Here is a 15222-nt window from a genome sequence, read left to right as displayed (position 1 = left end):
GTATTTTGTTATTTGATGTATTTGCTTTTGTGGGCCATGGCTGCATTGTTTGTTTGCTTAGAAAATTGTGTATATATGTATAGACTGTATGGCAGAAAACCCTGAGGGGGTGGACTGTAGGGTAGAGAAAGTGTCAGGCTTTTCTGCCCTTCCGCCATCAGGATAGATGATGGATCCTTGTCCTGAATGCATGCCTGATGGTGGGCACCTGGAGTAGGGTGTGGGCATAGGTGGATGGGATTCAGCTGAGCTAGGACTGTGCTTTTAAGGGCGGCGTCACGGGGGGACGCCAGCAGCCCCAGCCAGCAGCAGCAGAACCTGAAGGAGAAGCCGAAGCAGAAGCAGAGAACGCCAGAGAACGCCAGAGAGCCCAGATAGAGTGAAGACTTGCTGGGGGCTGGGAGGCCTGCCAGCCTCCCAGTCCCCCAGCCAGCACCCCTGCCTGCCATATGCCTGGTGAACCCCAAATAAAAGACCTGCAAAACCACTGAGGACTCTGACTCCTCCTTTACCCGGTCTGCATGGGATCAGAAAACCTGCACTCTGCCAATTCCTGCCTTTACAATAACCCTTTGTGATTTTATCCCCTCTTATCACCCTCATAAAAGTTTTCATTTTATTTAATTATAGTGATATCATCTCACATATAGACACATTAAGGTGAGAGGCAGTATATCATATCACTACTTTTATGATCTCAAGATGATAATAATAAAAATTGTTCACTGTTATTGTATGTGGTTGATACAACCACATACAGGAAGCTGCAGGAAGGTGTGTGATTGTTGACTATGCAATCTTCAACAGCTGGTTCAGTTGGCATTCCATAAATATTTTCTGAATAACTTAATTGTAAATGAATGATTGAATTAATTGTAAAAGGAATGATACTTCTGTATAGATGCTATTGATTAACTCTGACTCAGGATGCTTGGCCATCCTGAGGAAACTGGATGTGTAAGTATGGGGCAGGAATGGACCACAGTCCAGGTTTTCTTATCCAGCAGACCTGGTAAAGGAGGAGTCAGAGTCCTCAGTGGCTTTTGCAGGCTTTTTATTGCGATTTACCAGGCACATGGCAGGCAAGGGTGCTGGGGGGTTGGGAGGTTGGCAGTCCTCCCAGCCCCCAGCAAATCCTCACTCTATCTGGGCTCTCTCTGGCGTTCTCTCTGCTTCTTTTCTCTCCTGCTCTTCTCATGGCTCTGCTTCTCTCTCAGCTTCTCTGCTCCTCTGCTTCTTTCTCGGCTTTTGCTGGCATCCCTGTGACGCCGCCCTTAAAAGCACAGTCTTAGCCCAGGTGAATCCCATCTACATATGCCTACACCCTACTCCAGGTGCCCGCCATCAGGCATGCATTCAGGACCACAGGGTTCCATCATCTATCCTGATGGCGGGAGGGCAGAAAAGCCTAATACTTTTACCTTACCCTACAGTAAGCAAAAGGAGAATGACAAAATCTTAGGTAAATATCTGTGGTGACCTGTATATTATGGGACAAAGGCAGTAAATTGAAATAAATTTCAAAGGGAAAAAAATCAAGTTTTTCTAAAAAATTACAAAATTATGGAAGAAATATTTATTTTACTTTTAAGCGATAGATACTTTAAAGAAACTATGTAAGGTCATTTTCTAGTGCAAGCAGCTGGTGGATAATTGATGCATTTACATTAAGTTCAATTAGGAAAACAAAGTTCCACCTGGAGGACTGGAGTATGTGAGCATGACTTTCTGCGTCTTCACTTCCCCCGCTGAATTTCTGGCCATACACTGATATGCACCTTGATCTGACTCACGAGTGTTTCTGATCATGAGAGTCCCATCATCAAACAAATTAAGTCGGGTATCATCTTTCAAATCCAATGAGTGGCTGGAAATAAATGTTTACATATGTTTTATTAAATCCCAATAATCTTTAAAACTTAAGAAAGATATAGTACCACAAATGTATTTCAAGTATATCAATTTGTTAACTTCTTTATTATTGTAATTAACGAAATTATTTGAATTGAGGTTCAGTTTTCCCCTTTCATTTAATTCCTGAGACAATATGCTGAACAAGGATTTCAAGACAAGAAGGAAAGAGATTTAAATACCTTTCCTTCCAGAGTAACATGAATTTATACACTGAAGCAATCTCTCCTGTGTGAAGAATATTTTAGTACATTGTCATAACTCTGAATTTCTACTAAGAAAAAGAGAAATCATCAAATGGTGATAAGCATGCTTTTGCCTCTTTCCTGTGGGTCATTCAGTACACATTCATATTTTGTTATAGTGTAAAAAATTCCCATTTCAGTCAACATGACTCAAAATCAAGCATTAGTATATGATTGTGCATTAAATAAGCACAATCTATTTACCCAATTATTAAATAGTAGACCATCTTAATTGACTTAATTGACATTAGTATATCCTACCGGAGATACTAGAAAAATATCATTTAATATTAAAAGGGAAAATTAATTGACTACAAGTAGTAATGACTACCGCCCAGAGAGTTCACACACATAACATGACATGTCATCAATAGTCATAAGAAAGGAAGTATTTTTATGGGTCATTTCAAAAAATAAATTAAAAATCACTAATATAAAACATACTGGGAATTTTACAGAATGTTTTTTGGCCAGGTTTCCCACACACACTTTAAAAATACTTAATGGTCATGCGTGAGGAGGCCTATAGGTAGTCACATGAGTATGCTTAGTACTAACTGACGTAATTAGTCATAAAATAGGCAATCTCTCCCCATCATTTATCTCTCAATAAACATTTATATACACCTTCTATGGCACCCACTGATAAGTTATTACAGGAAAATTCAATTTGAATTATTCCAGTTTTTCGCCTTTATTTTTTTGTTTGTTTGTTTGTTTTACAAAGTCAGTGGCTTTCAGGTAAACATTTGTCTATTAACTGTACAATGTGCTAATACTGAAAAGTAATATAGTAACTCAGATTGTTGTCATATATATAAAAAAATCATGTTAGAGAGATGAAGAAATCTCTTTTCGTTCCTGCTGAGAAGTCTAAATAATTCTCCAAAATTATATTGACAAATGGATGACTTCTAATTTTATAAACTTGTATTTGAAGAATGAAATCTTTATGAAATTGACTCTGCTGTGAGTTGAGGTTTAGTTTCTTTATACATGATCGATTTGGTGTATGTTCAGTAGTTACTTAAAAACAGCATAGTTCAGCTTTTCATGTAGTATATATGTGTATATATATATGCACATATCCATACAGATATCCTGAATTACACATATAATATACATAATACATATACATATCATTTATAAGGTCAGGATTCTTGTGTTATTTAGATGTTAAAATTAATATTTAATATTGTTTACCATGAAGAGGTCTGTGTCAATTCATTCTTGTAATTCCCTCAGTTTGTTTTATTTTTGCTTCTTACTTTGTTGGATATACAAAGATTTATGAATCTCATATCCCGGAGAATTGTTCCTTTTGTGACTAAGTATGATCTAATGATAGGCAACATACACTTTTGCCTCAAAGTTGAGGCAAAATTGGTTGACATTAATATAGCTATATCACCTTTATCTTGATGAATATAACTTTGTTATCTGTTTATCAATCTAACTTCTCTCAGTGCTGTAATGTTTTAAATATGCTTCATAAATAGCACACAAAGGAATTTTTATTCCATCCAAAAATGTCTTAACAAAGGCTTTTTAAGCCTCAACATTCACTGTCTTTACATATGTATTTACATTTATTTCCAATGAAATGCTTAGTTTTCTTTATTCATGACTTTTCTTTGACTTTTTCATTCTAACTTTCCTTCCCTTTTATCAGATTAACCAGTATTCTTTATTTACTCTGTCCCTTCTCTGTGAATTGAAGTTGAATGCTTGTTTTTTTAATATTTTACAATAATATTAGCATATTTTCTTGATTTACCAAAATCTATGTGTAATATAATCCTCCACATAAAATGAAATGGAATGTGATTCAGCTATGTCCTCTCTCCTTACCATTCTTAGTATTATCTAACATTTTACTGCTGCCTTACTTAAAATTCAGTCAATACTTTAACAATCTCATCATATTCAGATTTGTCAACACGATTTAAAAAATGCTTTATTCACCTTTGTTTCTTGTATCGCACCTCCCTTATGAATCCAATTTCCTATGTACTAAAGTGCATCCATTTGTTCTACTTTATTTATGTATTTTGACATCTCCTGTTTTCTTTAGTATTCAAACTTCATTGTTATTTGTGATACATGTTGAGAAAATAGACTATAGAAGATTAATAAGTGACTGAAATGTTTATTTATCCCAGAGCACTGACAACTTTTTTTCAGAGATGATCTTAGGTTTATTTAACTCATTTCTCCCCAAGGAACCCTTCAATGCTATTCTTGATTGAGTACAATTGGTAACGGGATCTGCCCTGGGATATCACATTGATCACACTGTATGCACTTGTTCTGTCCAGTGTTCCTGATTATTGCATGGGGTATAGGAGATTTATAAAGACTCATTTTGTCATTAAACATTGTAAACCTTTATCATAGTCAGATTCTGTTCAATTAAAAAGCTTAGCACATTGCCATTCACAGTGACAATGAATATTGACTTTATGATGAGAAATGATATAATCAATTTACTAGAATCCATCACTTCTCATAGGGACTATGATCCCCTGTGGTATCTTCCAATTGTCCTTTTCATTTATATGCTTTATATAATTTCTTTATAGATTATATCTTAATTCCTAGTTACACATTATGGATTATCTTTTGGGGGAAGTAAAAACACATTATACCATTTGTAAGTTTCAGTGAGCATATTGCCTAATGTAGTAGATACATATAAACATGTATATACAAAGCATGTGTATCAACCACATTAAGTTCAATACTGAAAGCCCAGTTCTACCTTTCTTATACCATTGTCCCTTTATCCTAACTTATTCACTGCCTTTCCCCCTTTCTCTCTGGTAACTACTAATGAATGCTAGTCTAACAGTTTATTTTTGTTTGTTCATCTGCTTCTTTTCTTAATACATCACATATAAGTGAGTTGTATGGTATTTATCTTTCTCTGTCTTGTTAATTTCACTAAACATAATTTCCTCTAGGACCCTTCATGTTAACATAAATGCATCTTTTTATAGCTATATAGTATTTCATTGTTTATATACACCACATCTTCAACCCACTCTTGTTGGGCACTTTGGTTGTTTCCAGTTAGTGGCTATGTTAAATAGTGCTACAATAAACATGGGGATGCATATATCTTTTAGAATTAGCATTTTTGTATTTTGATAAATACCCAGGAGTAGAATAACTGGATCATATGAAATTCCCATTTATAGTTTTTGTAACAATCTCCATACTGCTTTCCATAATGTCGGTACCAGTCTATAACCCCACCAACAGTGTATAAGTTGCTTCCACATCCTCTCCAATGCTTGTTGTTTCATGTTGCTGCAAATTGTAGAATACTCATTCTCACCAGTGTGAGGTGATATCTCAATCTTGTTTTGATTTTCATCTCTCAAATAATAGAAGATGAAGAACATCTTTACATGTCCTCCATCTATATGTTTTCATTGGAGAAGTGTTTATTCAGATCTACCTATTTTTCAATCAGGTTATTGTTTTTATAAAGTTTTATGAGGACTTTGTATAGTCTAGATATTAATGACTTTTCAAATAAATACAAATTTATCCAGATAAGTGCAGTATTTATATATTACAGACATGCAAATATCTTCTCCATTCAGGAGGAATTGTTTTCATTTCAATGTAAATTTCTTTTGATCCTTTTATTTATTTATTTTACTTCCTTTGCTGTTACTGATGGAGTGTTAGAGATGAGTCCCCAAAGACATTCCTGAAATCAATATCATGGAGTTTTATCTTTGTTTTCTTTTCTTTTTCTTTGTTTTCTTTAATATACTTGATGATATCAGGTCTCACATTTAAGTCTTTTTTTTGAGCATTAAATACATATATTTTAATCATATATGCATATATTATGTAGAAACATAAGTATCTACATTTATATCTTTATCACTATTTTATTATAATATTTTCTAAGTGTTTTATATACTTTTTTGATGATTAGTATTAAAATTTATTTTTTAATATATTTGATTTTATATAATTCTTACATTACTTTTCACTTTTGCACAGTGCATGCATTTTCATTTTGGTTATATTCCCCACATGAGTCCTACCCCCCTTATTTTGACCCTAATCCCTCCTCTCCTCTACCCTCCACCCCCGTAGTGTGTCTCTGGTTTTTATTTGCTTGTTGATTTTGATTTTTACTTCATAATAATTAGTCTTTTTCCTGGTCCCTTATTTAGGTTTTATAAATTCCTGCTATGAGTGAGATCATCCAGTGTTTTTCTTTTTCTTTCTGGTTTATTTCACTGAGTAAGACCCCTTCCAACTGCATCCATGTTGCTGCAAATTGTATGAGTAATATACCATTGTGTATATATGCCACAACTTCTTGATCCAGTCACCTATTTTGGGACATTTGGGTTGTTTCCATAGCTTAGCTATTGTAAATAGCGCTACTACAAACAGGGTGCAGGGGCCCTTTTGAATTAATGTTTCTGTGTCCGTTGGGTAAATATCTAGGAGTGAATCATATGGAAGCTCTATCTTTAGTAGGTTGAGAAATCTCCACACAGTTTTCCATAGTGGTTGGACCAGTTTGCACTCCCACCAGCAGTGCAGGAGAGTACCTTTTTCTCCACATCCTCACCAACATTTGTTGTTGCTAGTTTTTTAATATGTGCCATTCTCACTGGGGTAAGATGGTATCTCATTGTAGTTTTGTTTTCTTTTTTTTTTAAGATTTATTTATTTAGTTATACAAGAACTGGGGTACAAGCCAGATGTGCAGGAAAGTGAGAGGATTCACCAGAGACAGAGCAGGGAACAGAACATGCAGACTGACAAAATACACTGCTTAGGGGAGCAGCGGGCAAGACAGAAGAAGTCTGCTTGCCATATGGGACCCTTGCCTGCCGGCCGGGATCAAACCCACACTGCAGAGGCTGTGGACTGCTTCAAAGTGCAGCGCTCAACCACCTGCACCACCAGGAGAGACCCTCATTTGATTTACATTTCCTTGATTACAAGTGATGTTGAACAATTTTTCATATGCTTGTTGGCCATTTGCATTTCCTCTTTGGAGAAGTTTCTTTTTTAGCTCTTTTGCCCATTTTTTAACTGTATTATTTTCTTTGTTTTTGTTGAGTCTCATCAGCTCTTTGTAGATTTTTGTGATCAATCCTTTATCACTAGTGTTGCATGCAAATATTTTCTCCTAGTCAGTGGGGTTTCTCTTTGTTTTGGTTATTGTCTCTTTTGCTGTGCAGAAGCTTTTTAATTTGATGTAGTCCCAGCTGTGTATCTTTGCCTTCACTATCACTGCTTTGGGTGATGTGTCTGTAAAGATGTTTTTGAGTGCATGTCATGTAGTGTTTGCCTATATTTCCTTCTATATATTTTATGGTTTCAGGTCTTATGTCTTGTTCTTTAATCTGCCAGGTAGGATTTGTTCCAGGAACACAAGGATAGTTCAACATCTGAAAATCAATCAATGTAATCCAACACATCAACAAAAAGAAATATAACCACCATATGATAATATCAATAGATGCTGACAAAGCTTTCGACAAAGTACAACACCCATTTATGATAAAGGCCCTTGAAATTCTCAGGATACAAGGAACATACCTCAACATCATAAAGGCCATATATAACAAGCCCATAGTCAATATCATTCTCAATGGTGAAAAGCTGAAAGCATTTCCATTAAGATCTGGACCAAGACAAGGATGTCCACTCTCACCACTGCTTTTCAATATAATACTGGAAGTCCTAGCCAGAGCAATAAGACAAGAGAAAGATATACAAGGAATCCAAATAGGCAAGGAAGAAGTCAAACTATCACAATTCGCAGATGAGATGATAATATACATAGATAATCCCAAAAACTCCTCAGAAAAACTAATTCAACTAATCAATCAGCTTAGTAGAGTGGCAGGACACAAAATCAACGCTCAAAAGTCAGTAGCCTTCCTATACACAAACGATAAATCTGAAGAAGAAGCAATAAAAAAAAATCACTTTTATTATTGAAACAAAAAAATTCAAATACTTGAGTATAAACCTAACCAAAGAGGTAAAGCACCTATACAAAAAAAACTATAAAACACTGTAAAAAGAAATAGAAGAAGACACAAAGAAATGGAAAGACATCCCCTGTTCATGGATTGGAAGAATTAACATTATCAAAATGGCCATCCTGCCAAAAGCAATCTACAGATTCAATGCTATTCCAATAAAAATTTCAATGACATTCTTAAAATAAATAGAACAAATATTGATGAAATTCATATGGAGCCACCAAAAACCCTTAATAGCCTAAGCTCTCCTGAATAAAAAAAGAGAAGGGAATGGAGGTATCACACTCCCAGACTTCAAACTGTACTAGAAAGACATAATAATCAAAACTGCATGGTATTGGAACAAGAACATACACACGGAATAATGGAACCAAATAGAAAATCCAGAAATAAATCCGCAGATTTACAGTCAACTAATCTTTGACAAAGGAGCAAAGAATACTCAATGGAACAAAGCAATGGAGCAAAGTTTGCTCATTTTAGGTATTTAATCAACTTTGAGTTACTTTTTAAATGGTGTGAGATAATGATATAGCTTCATTCTTTGGCATGGGGATGTCCATTTTTGCCCTCAACATTTGTTGAAGACATTTTGTGCATTGCATACTGTCAATCCCCCGGCAGTAAACTATCTGTCCTTATAAGTGTAGGTTTATTTCTGTGTTCTCAATTCTATTCTATTAACCAATAGTTCTGTTTTTATTAGTTTCACACTACTTCGAATACCATGGCTTTGTACCATAATTTGAAATCTGGAAGTGTGATACCTCTGTTCTTCTTTTTTTTTTTTGGTCTGAATAGCTTTGACTATTTGAGGTCTCTTTTTAATTTCATGTAATGTTTGTACTAATACTTTGAAGAATTCCATTGACACTTTGGTAGGGATTGCTTTAAATCTTTTTTATGTATACTGGGAATATCACTTTGGATAAGATAGACATTTAAAAAATGTTAATTCTTACAATCCATGAGCAAAGAATATCTTTTCATTTCTTTGTGTCCTCTATTTCTTTTAAAAGTTTTTTTTACTTCATATTATATAAGTCTTTCACCTACTTTGTTGTGCTTATTTGGGGTATTTAAGTATTTTTATGTGATTTTAAGTGGGATTGTTGTTTTTTTTAATTTTCTAGTATTCTGTTCATAGTTAGGCGCACAACAGATTTTTACAAATTGATTTTCTAGCCTTCCATTTCTCTATATTGATTTTTTTCTGAGTTATTACAGTGGAGTCTTTAGAGTTTTCTATGTATAATACCATATCTTTTGCATGTAATAATAGTTTTACTTCTTATTTCCCAATTCCAATTCCTTTTAAATGTTTCCTCTTTATAGTTGTTCTTGCTAGGAGTTACCAAAATTGTGTTGAATAGAAGTGTTTAATGTGAACATACTTGTCTTATAATTGATATTAGAGAATAGCCTCTGTTTTTCAGCATTTATTATGATGTTAGCTGTGGGTGTGACATATATGTCTTATTATTTCCAGGTGTTTTCCTTCTATCCTAATATTTTTAGTTTTAATACTAAATGAATGCTGTTTCATCAAATGCTTTCCCCTGCATTTATTGTAATAATCATAAAATATTTACCTTTCATTTTGTTGACATGGTGAATTTTATTGATTGGCAGATATTGAACCATCCTTATATGCCTGAAATAAATTCCACTTTATATGCATGATCATGTTAATTGATTGTCAAATTCTGTTTGCTAAGATTTTGTTGAGGATATATGTGTCTGTGTTCATCAGGGATAGCAAACTGTAGTTTTCTTTTTTATTATATCTTTGTTTTGATACCAGAAGAATATTAGCTTCATAATATGTGATTAGAAGCAGTCCCTCTTCTTAAATATTTTGGAAGAGTTTGAGAAAAATGAGTATTAGATTGTCTTTGAAGTTTTGGTAAAAAAACATCTGGCCCTGGGCTTTTGTTTGTGTGTGTGAGATTTGATTACCATTTCAAGTTCCTTACTTTTAATTGTTTTGTTCAAGTATTCTATTACTACCTAATTCAATTTCAGGAAGATATATACTCCATAGAACTTCTCCATTTCTTCTAGATTGTTCAATTTGTTGGCATAAAGATGTTCATAGACATTTTGATCATCTGTATTTCTGAGGATCATTTCCCCTTTCACTTCTAGTTCTATTTATTAAGCACTTTTTTTTCCCTTACTCAGTCTAGTTAGAAGTTGGAGTATTTTGTTAATGGTTTTTCAAAGAACCAGTCTTTGTATCATTCACATTTCTATTGTATGATTTCTCCTTCACTCTAATTACACTCTAATTATTATTAGACTATATTATTTATTGTTTTTTTTTCTTGTGCTAGTTCCTTAAAGTATAAAGTTAGATTGTTTGCCTAAGATCTTTCTTGTTCCTTGATGTAGACCTGTATTACTATCTGCTTCCCTCTTATTATAAAACCATTAAGTTTTGCTCACTCATGTCTTCATTTTTCTTTGTTTCCAATTATTTTTTTAATTTCTTCTTTGAGTTCCTCACTAACCAAACAGTCATTCAGTAGTACATTGTTCTTTTTCAAATATTAGAGATTTTCTTGATTTCTTTGGGTGGCTGAGCTCTGCTTTGATATAATTGTGATAAGAAAATATATCTCATAAGGATTCAATCTTCATGAATTTATTAACTTTTGTTTTGTGACCCAATATGCTGTTTGTCTTAAAGACTGTTTCATATACACTTGAGAAGAATGTACACCTAACTTTTAGGAGGGTGCATAGCACTATACATGTTTATTAAACCCATCTAATCTAATTCTTCATTTAAGACAATTATTTCACTGCTGAGTTTCAGTTGGTTGATCTGACTGTGTTTATAAATGTGCTGTGAATTTTCTACTGTCTCTGCTAATATATGTTTTTAGGTTTTTTAATAGTTCCCTTATATATTTTGATGCACTTTTATTTGATTCATATACATATGAGTGTTTTATCTTCCAGATGTATTGGTGTTTTAATCATTATATAAAGCTCATCTTATTATTTTATTAACTTTTTTTAAACTGAAAGCTATTTTTCTGTTATGACATCCCTGCTTTGTAATGGTCCCATTTTTCTCTAGTATTGTTTCCCAACAATTCACTTTAAACCTGTGGGTATCTTTGGAATTCATATAAGTTTTCTGGAGATAGCAGTAAGTTGGTTTTGTTTCTGATCCTACCAGTCACTTAGCCTTTTGATTAGTGATTTCAGTCCTTAAATTTAGGGTGATATTTATATAGAAGTACATGCTACTACTAAATAATCTTTCATTTTCTGGTCCTACCTAATTATTCCCTTGTTAAATTTTATGTGATTTTTTTAATTTAAATAGGAGAACTCTGTTCAACATTTCTTGCAGAGGCAGTCCAGTGTGCTGGAAAACTTCTACAGATTTTTATTTGTAAGACTTTATTTCTTGTTCATATCTGAAAGAGTGCCTTCCTATCTATAGCTAAATAGATAGATCAATCTACTATTCCCGAGTGGCAGTATTTATCTTTTGAGTATTTTGAATATACCATTCCATTTTCTCCCTCCCTAGAGAATGTCTGCCAAAAAATAGGATGAAAGCTTGATAGGAATACCTTTATAAGTTACTTGCAATTTTTTTTTTTTACATTGTATTTTCTCTCTTCTTTTGCATGAATCATTGTGTATTACATTTGAGGTCAGTGATTCAATCCTTATTTGTTCTAGTTTGCTTTCATACCTTTCCTGGAATTTTTTAATTTCATTTATTGAGTTCTTTAAATCACTGTTATTTTCTTCAGTAAAACATTAATTTCTCTCTTCCATTCATTAATTTTATTTCTGAGCACATCTGTTTCTCTGAATTTTATTCTATTTATATGATTCACTTTTCTGAGTTCACTTATATCAGCTTGACTTGCCTCTCTGTTTTTAATCTCTGATTTTCTTTATTATAGCAATTTTGAATTTTTTATCTGATAAGGAGATATAGTGTCCCATGTCTTTGTGGTTGGATTCTGGTGAATTATTCTTCCTTGTGATGTCATATTTTCTTGAGGTTGCATAGTATCATGCATTGTATTTTTGTCTGCTTATTTAGCCACCCTAAATTTCCTTCTATTTAAAAATGTATAGTTGTGGCAGCACATTATAAAGTGAACTATGTTCCTTTTTCCACAGGTGTTGTTCTGGTTTTATTTTATTTCATTTGATTTTTTTAAAGATTTATTTATTATTGGGCCTCCCCAGTGGCACAGTGGTTGAGGGCTGGGTTGCGAAGCTGCCCACAGCCTCTGCAGCGCCTGTTGGATCCCCAGCCACTGGGTGAGGGTCCCACATGATGCACAGACCTCTCCTGCCACCCACTGCTCCCCTTAGCAGTGTACTTCATCAGTCTGCCTGCTCTGCTCTCCGCTCTGACTCTGGTGAATTCTCTCACCCTCCCGTGCTTTTGACTGTACCCAGTACTTGTATAGATAAATAAATATATCTTTAAAAAATAAAATGAAGATTTATTTATGCATAGAAGAACTAGGGTACAGGCCAGAGGTGTAGGGGGTGAGAGGATTCACCAGAGACAGAGTGAACTTTGTTGGGTTCCACAGAAATGGAGAACTGTTATTGCAGTTGCTGAATTAGCAGTGGTGGGGTTGGGGACAGAGACCTGGAGGTGTCCAGCCCCTAAATATTTGTTTCCTGTCACTGTTGATATCCCTTCCCTTTGGAGCTCTGCATGTCATCACTGATTTTCATGTGGCCAATCTTAGTTCTGATGGTGGGATAATGCCAAGTGTAGTTCAGAGTACCATCTCTTTTCCTTACTGGGGAATCAAACTGTGTATCACTCCAACTCCTCTGCATGTGTTTCTCCTCCCTCAGGAGTATTTTCTTCCATACAATTTTGCTTTCCCTTCTTCAGTTCTCTGGCTCAGCCAGCAGCCTTGCCTTCTGTATCCCCTGTCCTTAAACCATAGCCTTGAGACATTTCTATCCACACAACTCCTGCTATATGACTCTCCTCTGTTTCATCTTTACAATCTGTCTTGGTCTGTGATGCTCAAGGGGTTTCCCCATTTTGCTCCTAAGCCAGAGGGACTTCCCAGATGTAGCATTGTTCTGGTTAACTCTTAGATGACCTTTTCAGTAGTGAGGTTAGAGATCTTCACTGTTGCCACATTAGTGACATCTAAATCTGTTATTTTCTTAAAGTTTCAATTTGTACTTTATGTTCACTAATTTTACTTCTGAACTCATTCAATTGGTTTTCTGAGTTTTGTTGTGTCTTTCTGACTTGTCTGTCTGAAGTTTCTTCTTTTTGAGTTTCTTAAGTATAGATATTTTTGAATTCTCTTTGCTTTATTATTTTTTTTTCTCTTTGGCCTCTGCTGAGAGGCCAAAAGGTACTGAGATATTTTCATTATTTTTTTGACAGTAGGGTGTAAGAGGGGTCTTGAGGTGCCTTCTCCCTCTTATAAACATGCTCAGGGTAGGGGTCTGGTTCATGGGTGTGGCACTGCCAATATCCTTCCTCTTTGTGGTCTGAGATATGAGTCAGTAGTCTGTCCACTGTCAGTACAATTCATAAGTTCAGTACCAGAGCTGAAGTATGGGAAAGGAGTAGTGTATCCCAGAAGACCTTTTCTGCTTACCAGAGCTCTGGCTTGTTATGGAGAATCTCAACTTATTCTCATGTACTTTACCTGCTTGAAGGGTGTGTGTCTCTGCACTATTTCTACTCTGTCTTCCCCAGGGCCACTGACTGAGCCAGCACAGCTGCTATCTGTCATCCCTGTCCCAGACCACAGTTTCTCTCTCCATCTGCTTCCCCAATGAAGTATGAGTCTTCTCCTTATCCCATTTGGTTAGTGTATGTTGATCTCTGAGGTGCAAAGTGTATTTCAGTAGAGGCCCAAGTCTTAGCACTCTCTCAGAGTTCCACTGGATAGTTGTTAGATGTTTCTCTTGCATGTGAAGCAATGAATAACCCCTATTATCATCTTGGTTTGCATTCTCTTGGGAGTACTTTTAAAAATCTCCCTCAACAGGCTCAATTTCTTTGTTTAAAAATGTGGTTCTTTTACTTATCACATAATTTAGTTGAATATAAAACTGAAGAAAATTAGCATATTTCCCTTAACACCCTAAATATATTTTATTGCCTATGGCTGATGTAAAGTGAATTGTCAGTGTAACTGCTATAAATTTGAAGGTAATCAAATGTAAAAATTATCTTGGAATGAAAAATTTTGTCTCTGACTTTAAATTTTTGATCATAATCTTCAGGTATAGATTTCTTTTTAAAGAATGGGAATGAGTACAATACTTGATCTGAAATCTCATTTTTATTATTTCTGAAAAATTCATAGTTGTTCCTCCAAACAGTGCCTCTAATGCTTTGTTTCTAACATCCTTCCTGGAATTCTCACAGGATATATTTGGAATTTTGCATAATAGACTCCATATTCCTAAGTCACTCAAAAGTCTGTTTTACTCTTAAGAAAAGGACTCCTTATTAGCTTTTGATGAATTGACAGCATTTATTCTTACCCTGGTTTAAAACAGATGTTTGTTTCAAATTACTTTCTATACTATAGTTTATATTTCATACACTTTCAGAATATATATATTATCTTTGTATTAAAAATACTGAACAACAATCAATAATTAAGATGTGTTGTTATAAAACATGCTTCCATCTGTGATGTTTAATGTAAAATGGCTACTGCTTTAACAAATATTTTACCTATTTCATCTTTTCTTCATTTTATTCCTTCTTTTTCAGTTTCTGTCTCCTTTTAAATGCATCTTAACATTTTGGCCACTGTTAATATCCCATTGGGCAATTTGATTTTCATTTGTCCTTTTCTAAATACCAGTCAGTACTTTGGTAACCTTGAACACATAATGACTAGATTTATAGTGTTAGATGGAAGAATAAGCAGTTTTAAGACAGTACAAGCATCAATTTCTGTTTCTCAACTATCCTTGAACCATCTCCAGATGGAAATAAATTAAAGTATTCTATCAACTGAAGTCTTTCTCTGGGGCTA

General features: G+C 34.4%; 1 protein-coding gene across 3 annotated transcripts in view; it reads right to left on the bottom strand.

Moving 5' to 3' along the window:
* The window catches only part of PXDNL (peroxidasin like), a 628077-nt gene that overhangs the window by 170408 nt on the left and 442447 nt on the right, over positions 1–15222 (bottom strand). For 2 of the 3 annotated variants that reach the window (XM_054692271.1, XM_054692272.1), the window contains one exon: positions 1698–1867. The exons of the other annotated variant lie outside the window; for it this stretch is intronic. In XM_054692271.1, coding sequence (XP_054548246.1) covers positions 1698–1867 — 170 coding nt within the window. The remainder of the gene's footprint in view (positions 1–1697; positions 1868–15222) is intronic. 3 annotated transcript variants of the gene reach the window in all.

The sequence above is a fragment of the Talpa occidentalis genome, unplaced genomic scaffold (genome assembly GCF_014898055.3).
Source record: "Talpa occidentalis isolate TD23 unplaced genomic scaffold, MPIMG_talOcc4v2.1, whole genome shotgun sequence".
Lineage (NCBI taxonomy): Eukaryota > Metazoa > Chordata > Mammalia > Eulipotyphla > Talpidae > Talpa > Talpa occidentalis.
The sequence above is the reverse complement of the archived record's forward strand: the minus strand, read 5'-3'. Positions and strand labels throughout refer to the sequence as shown.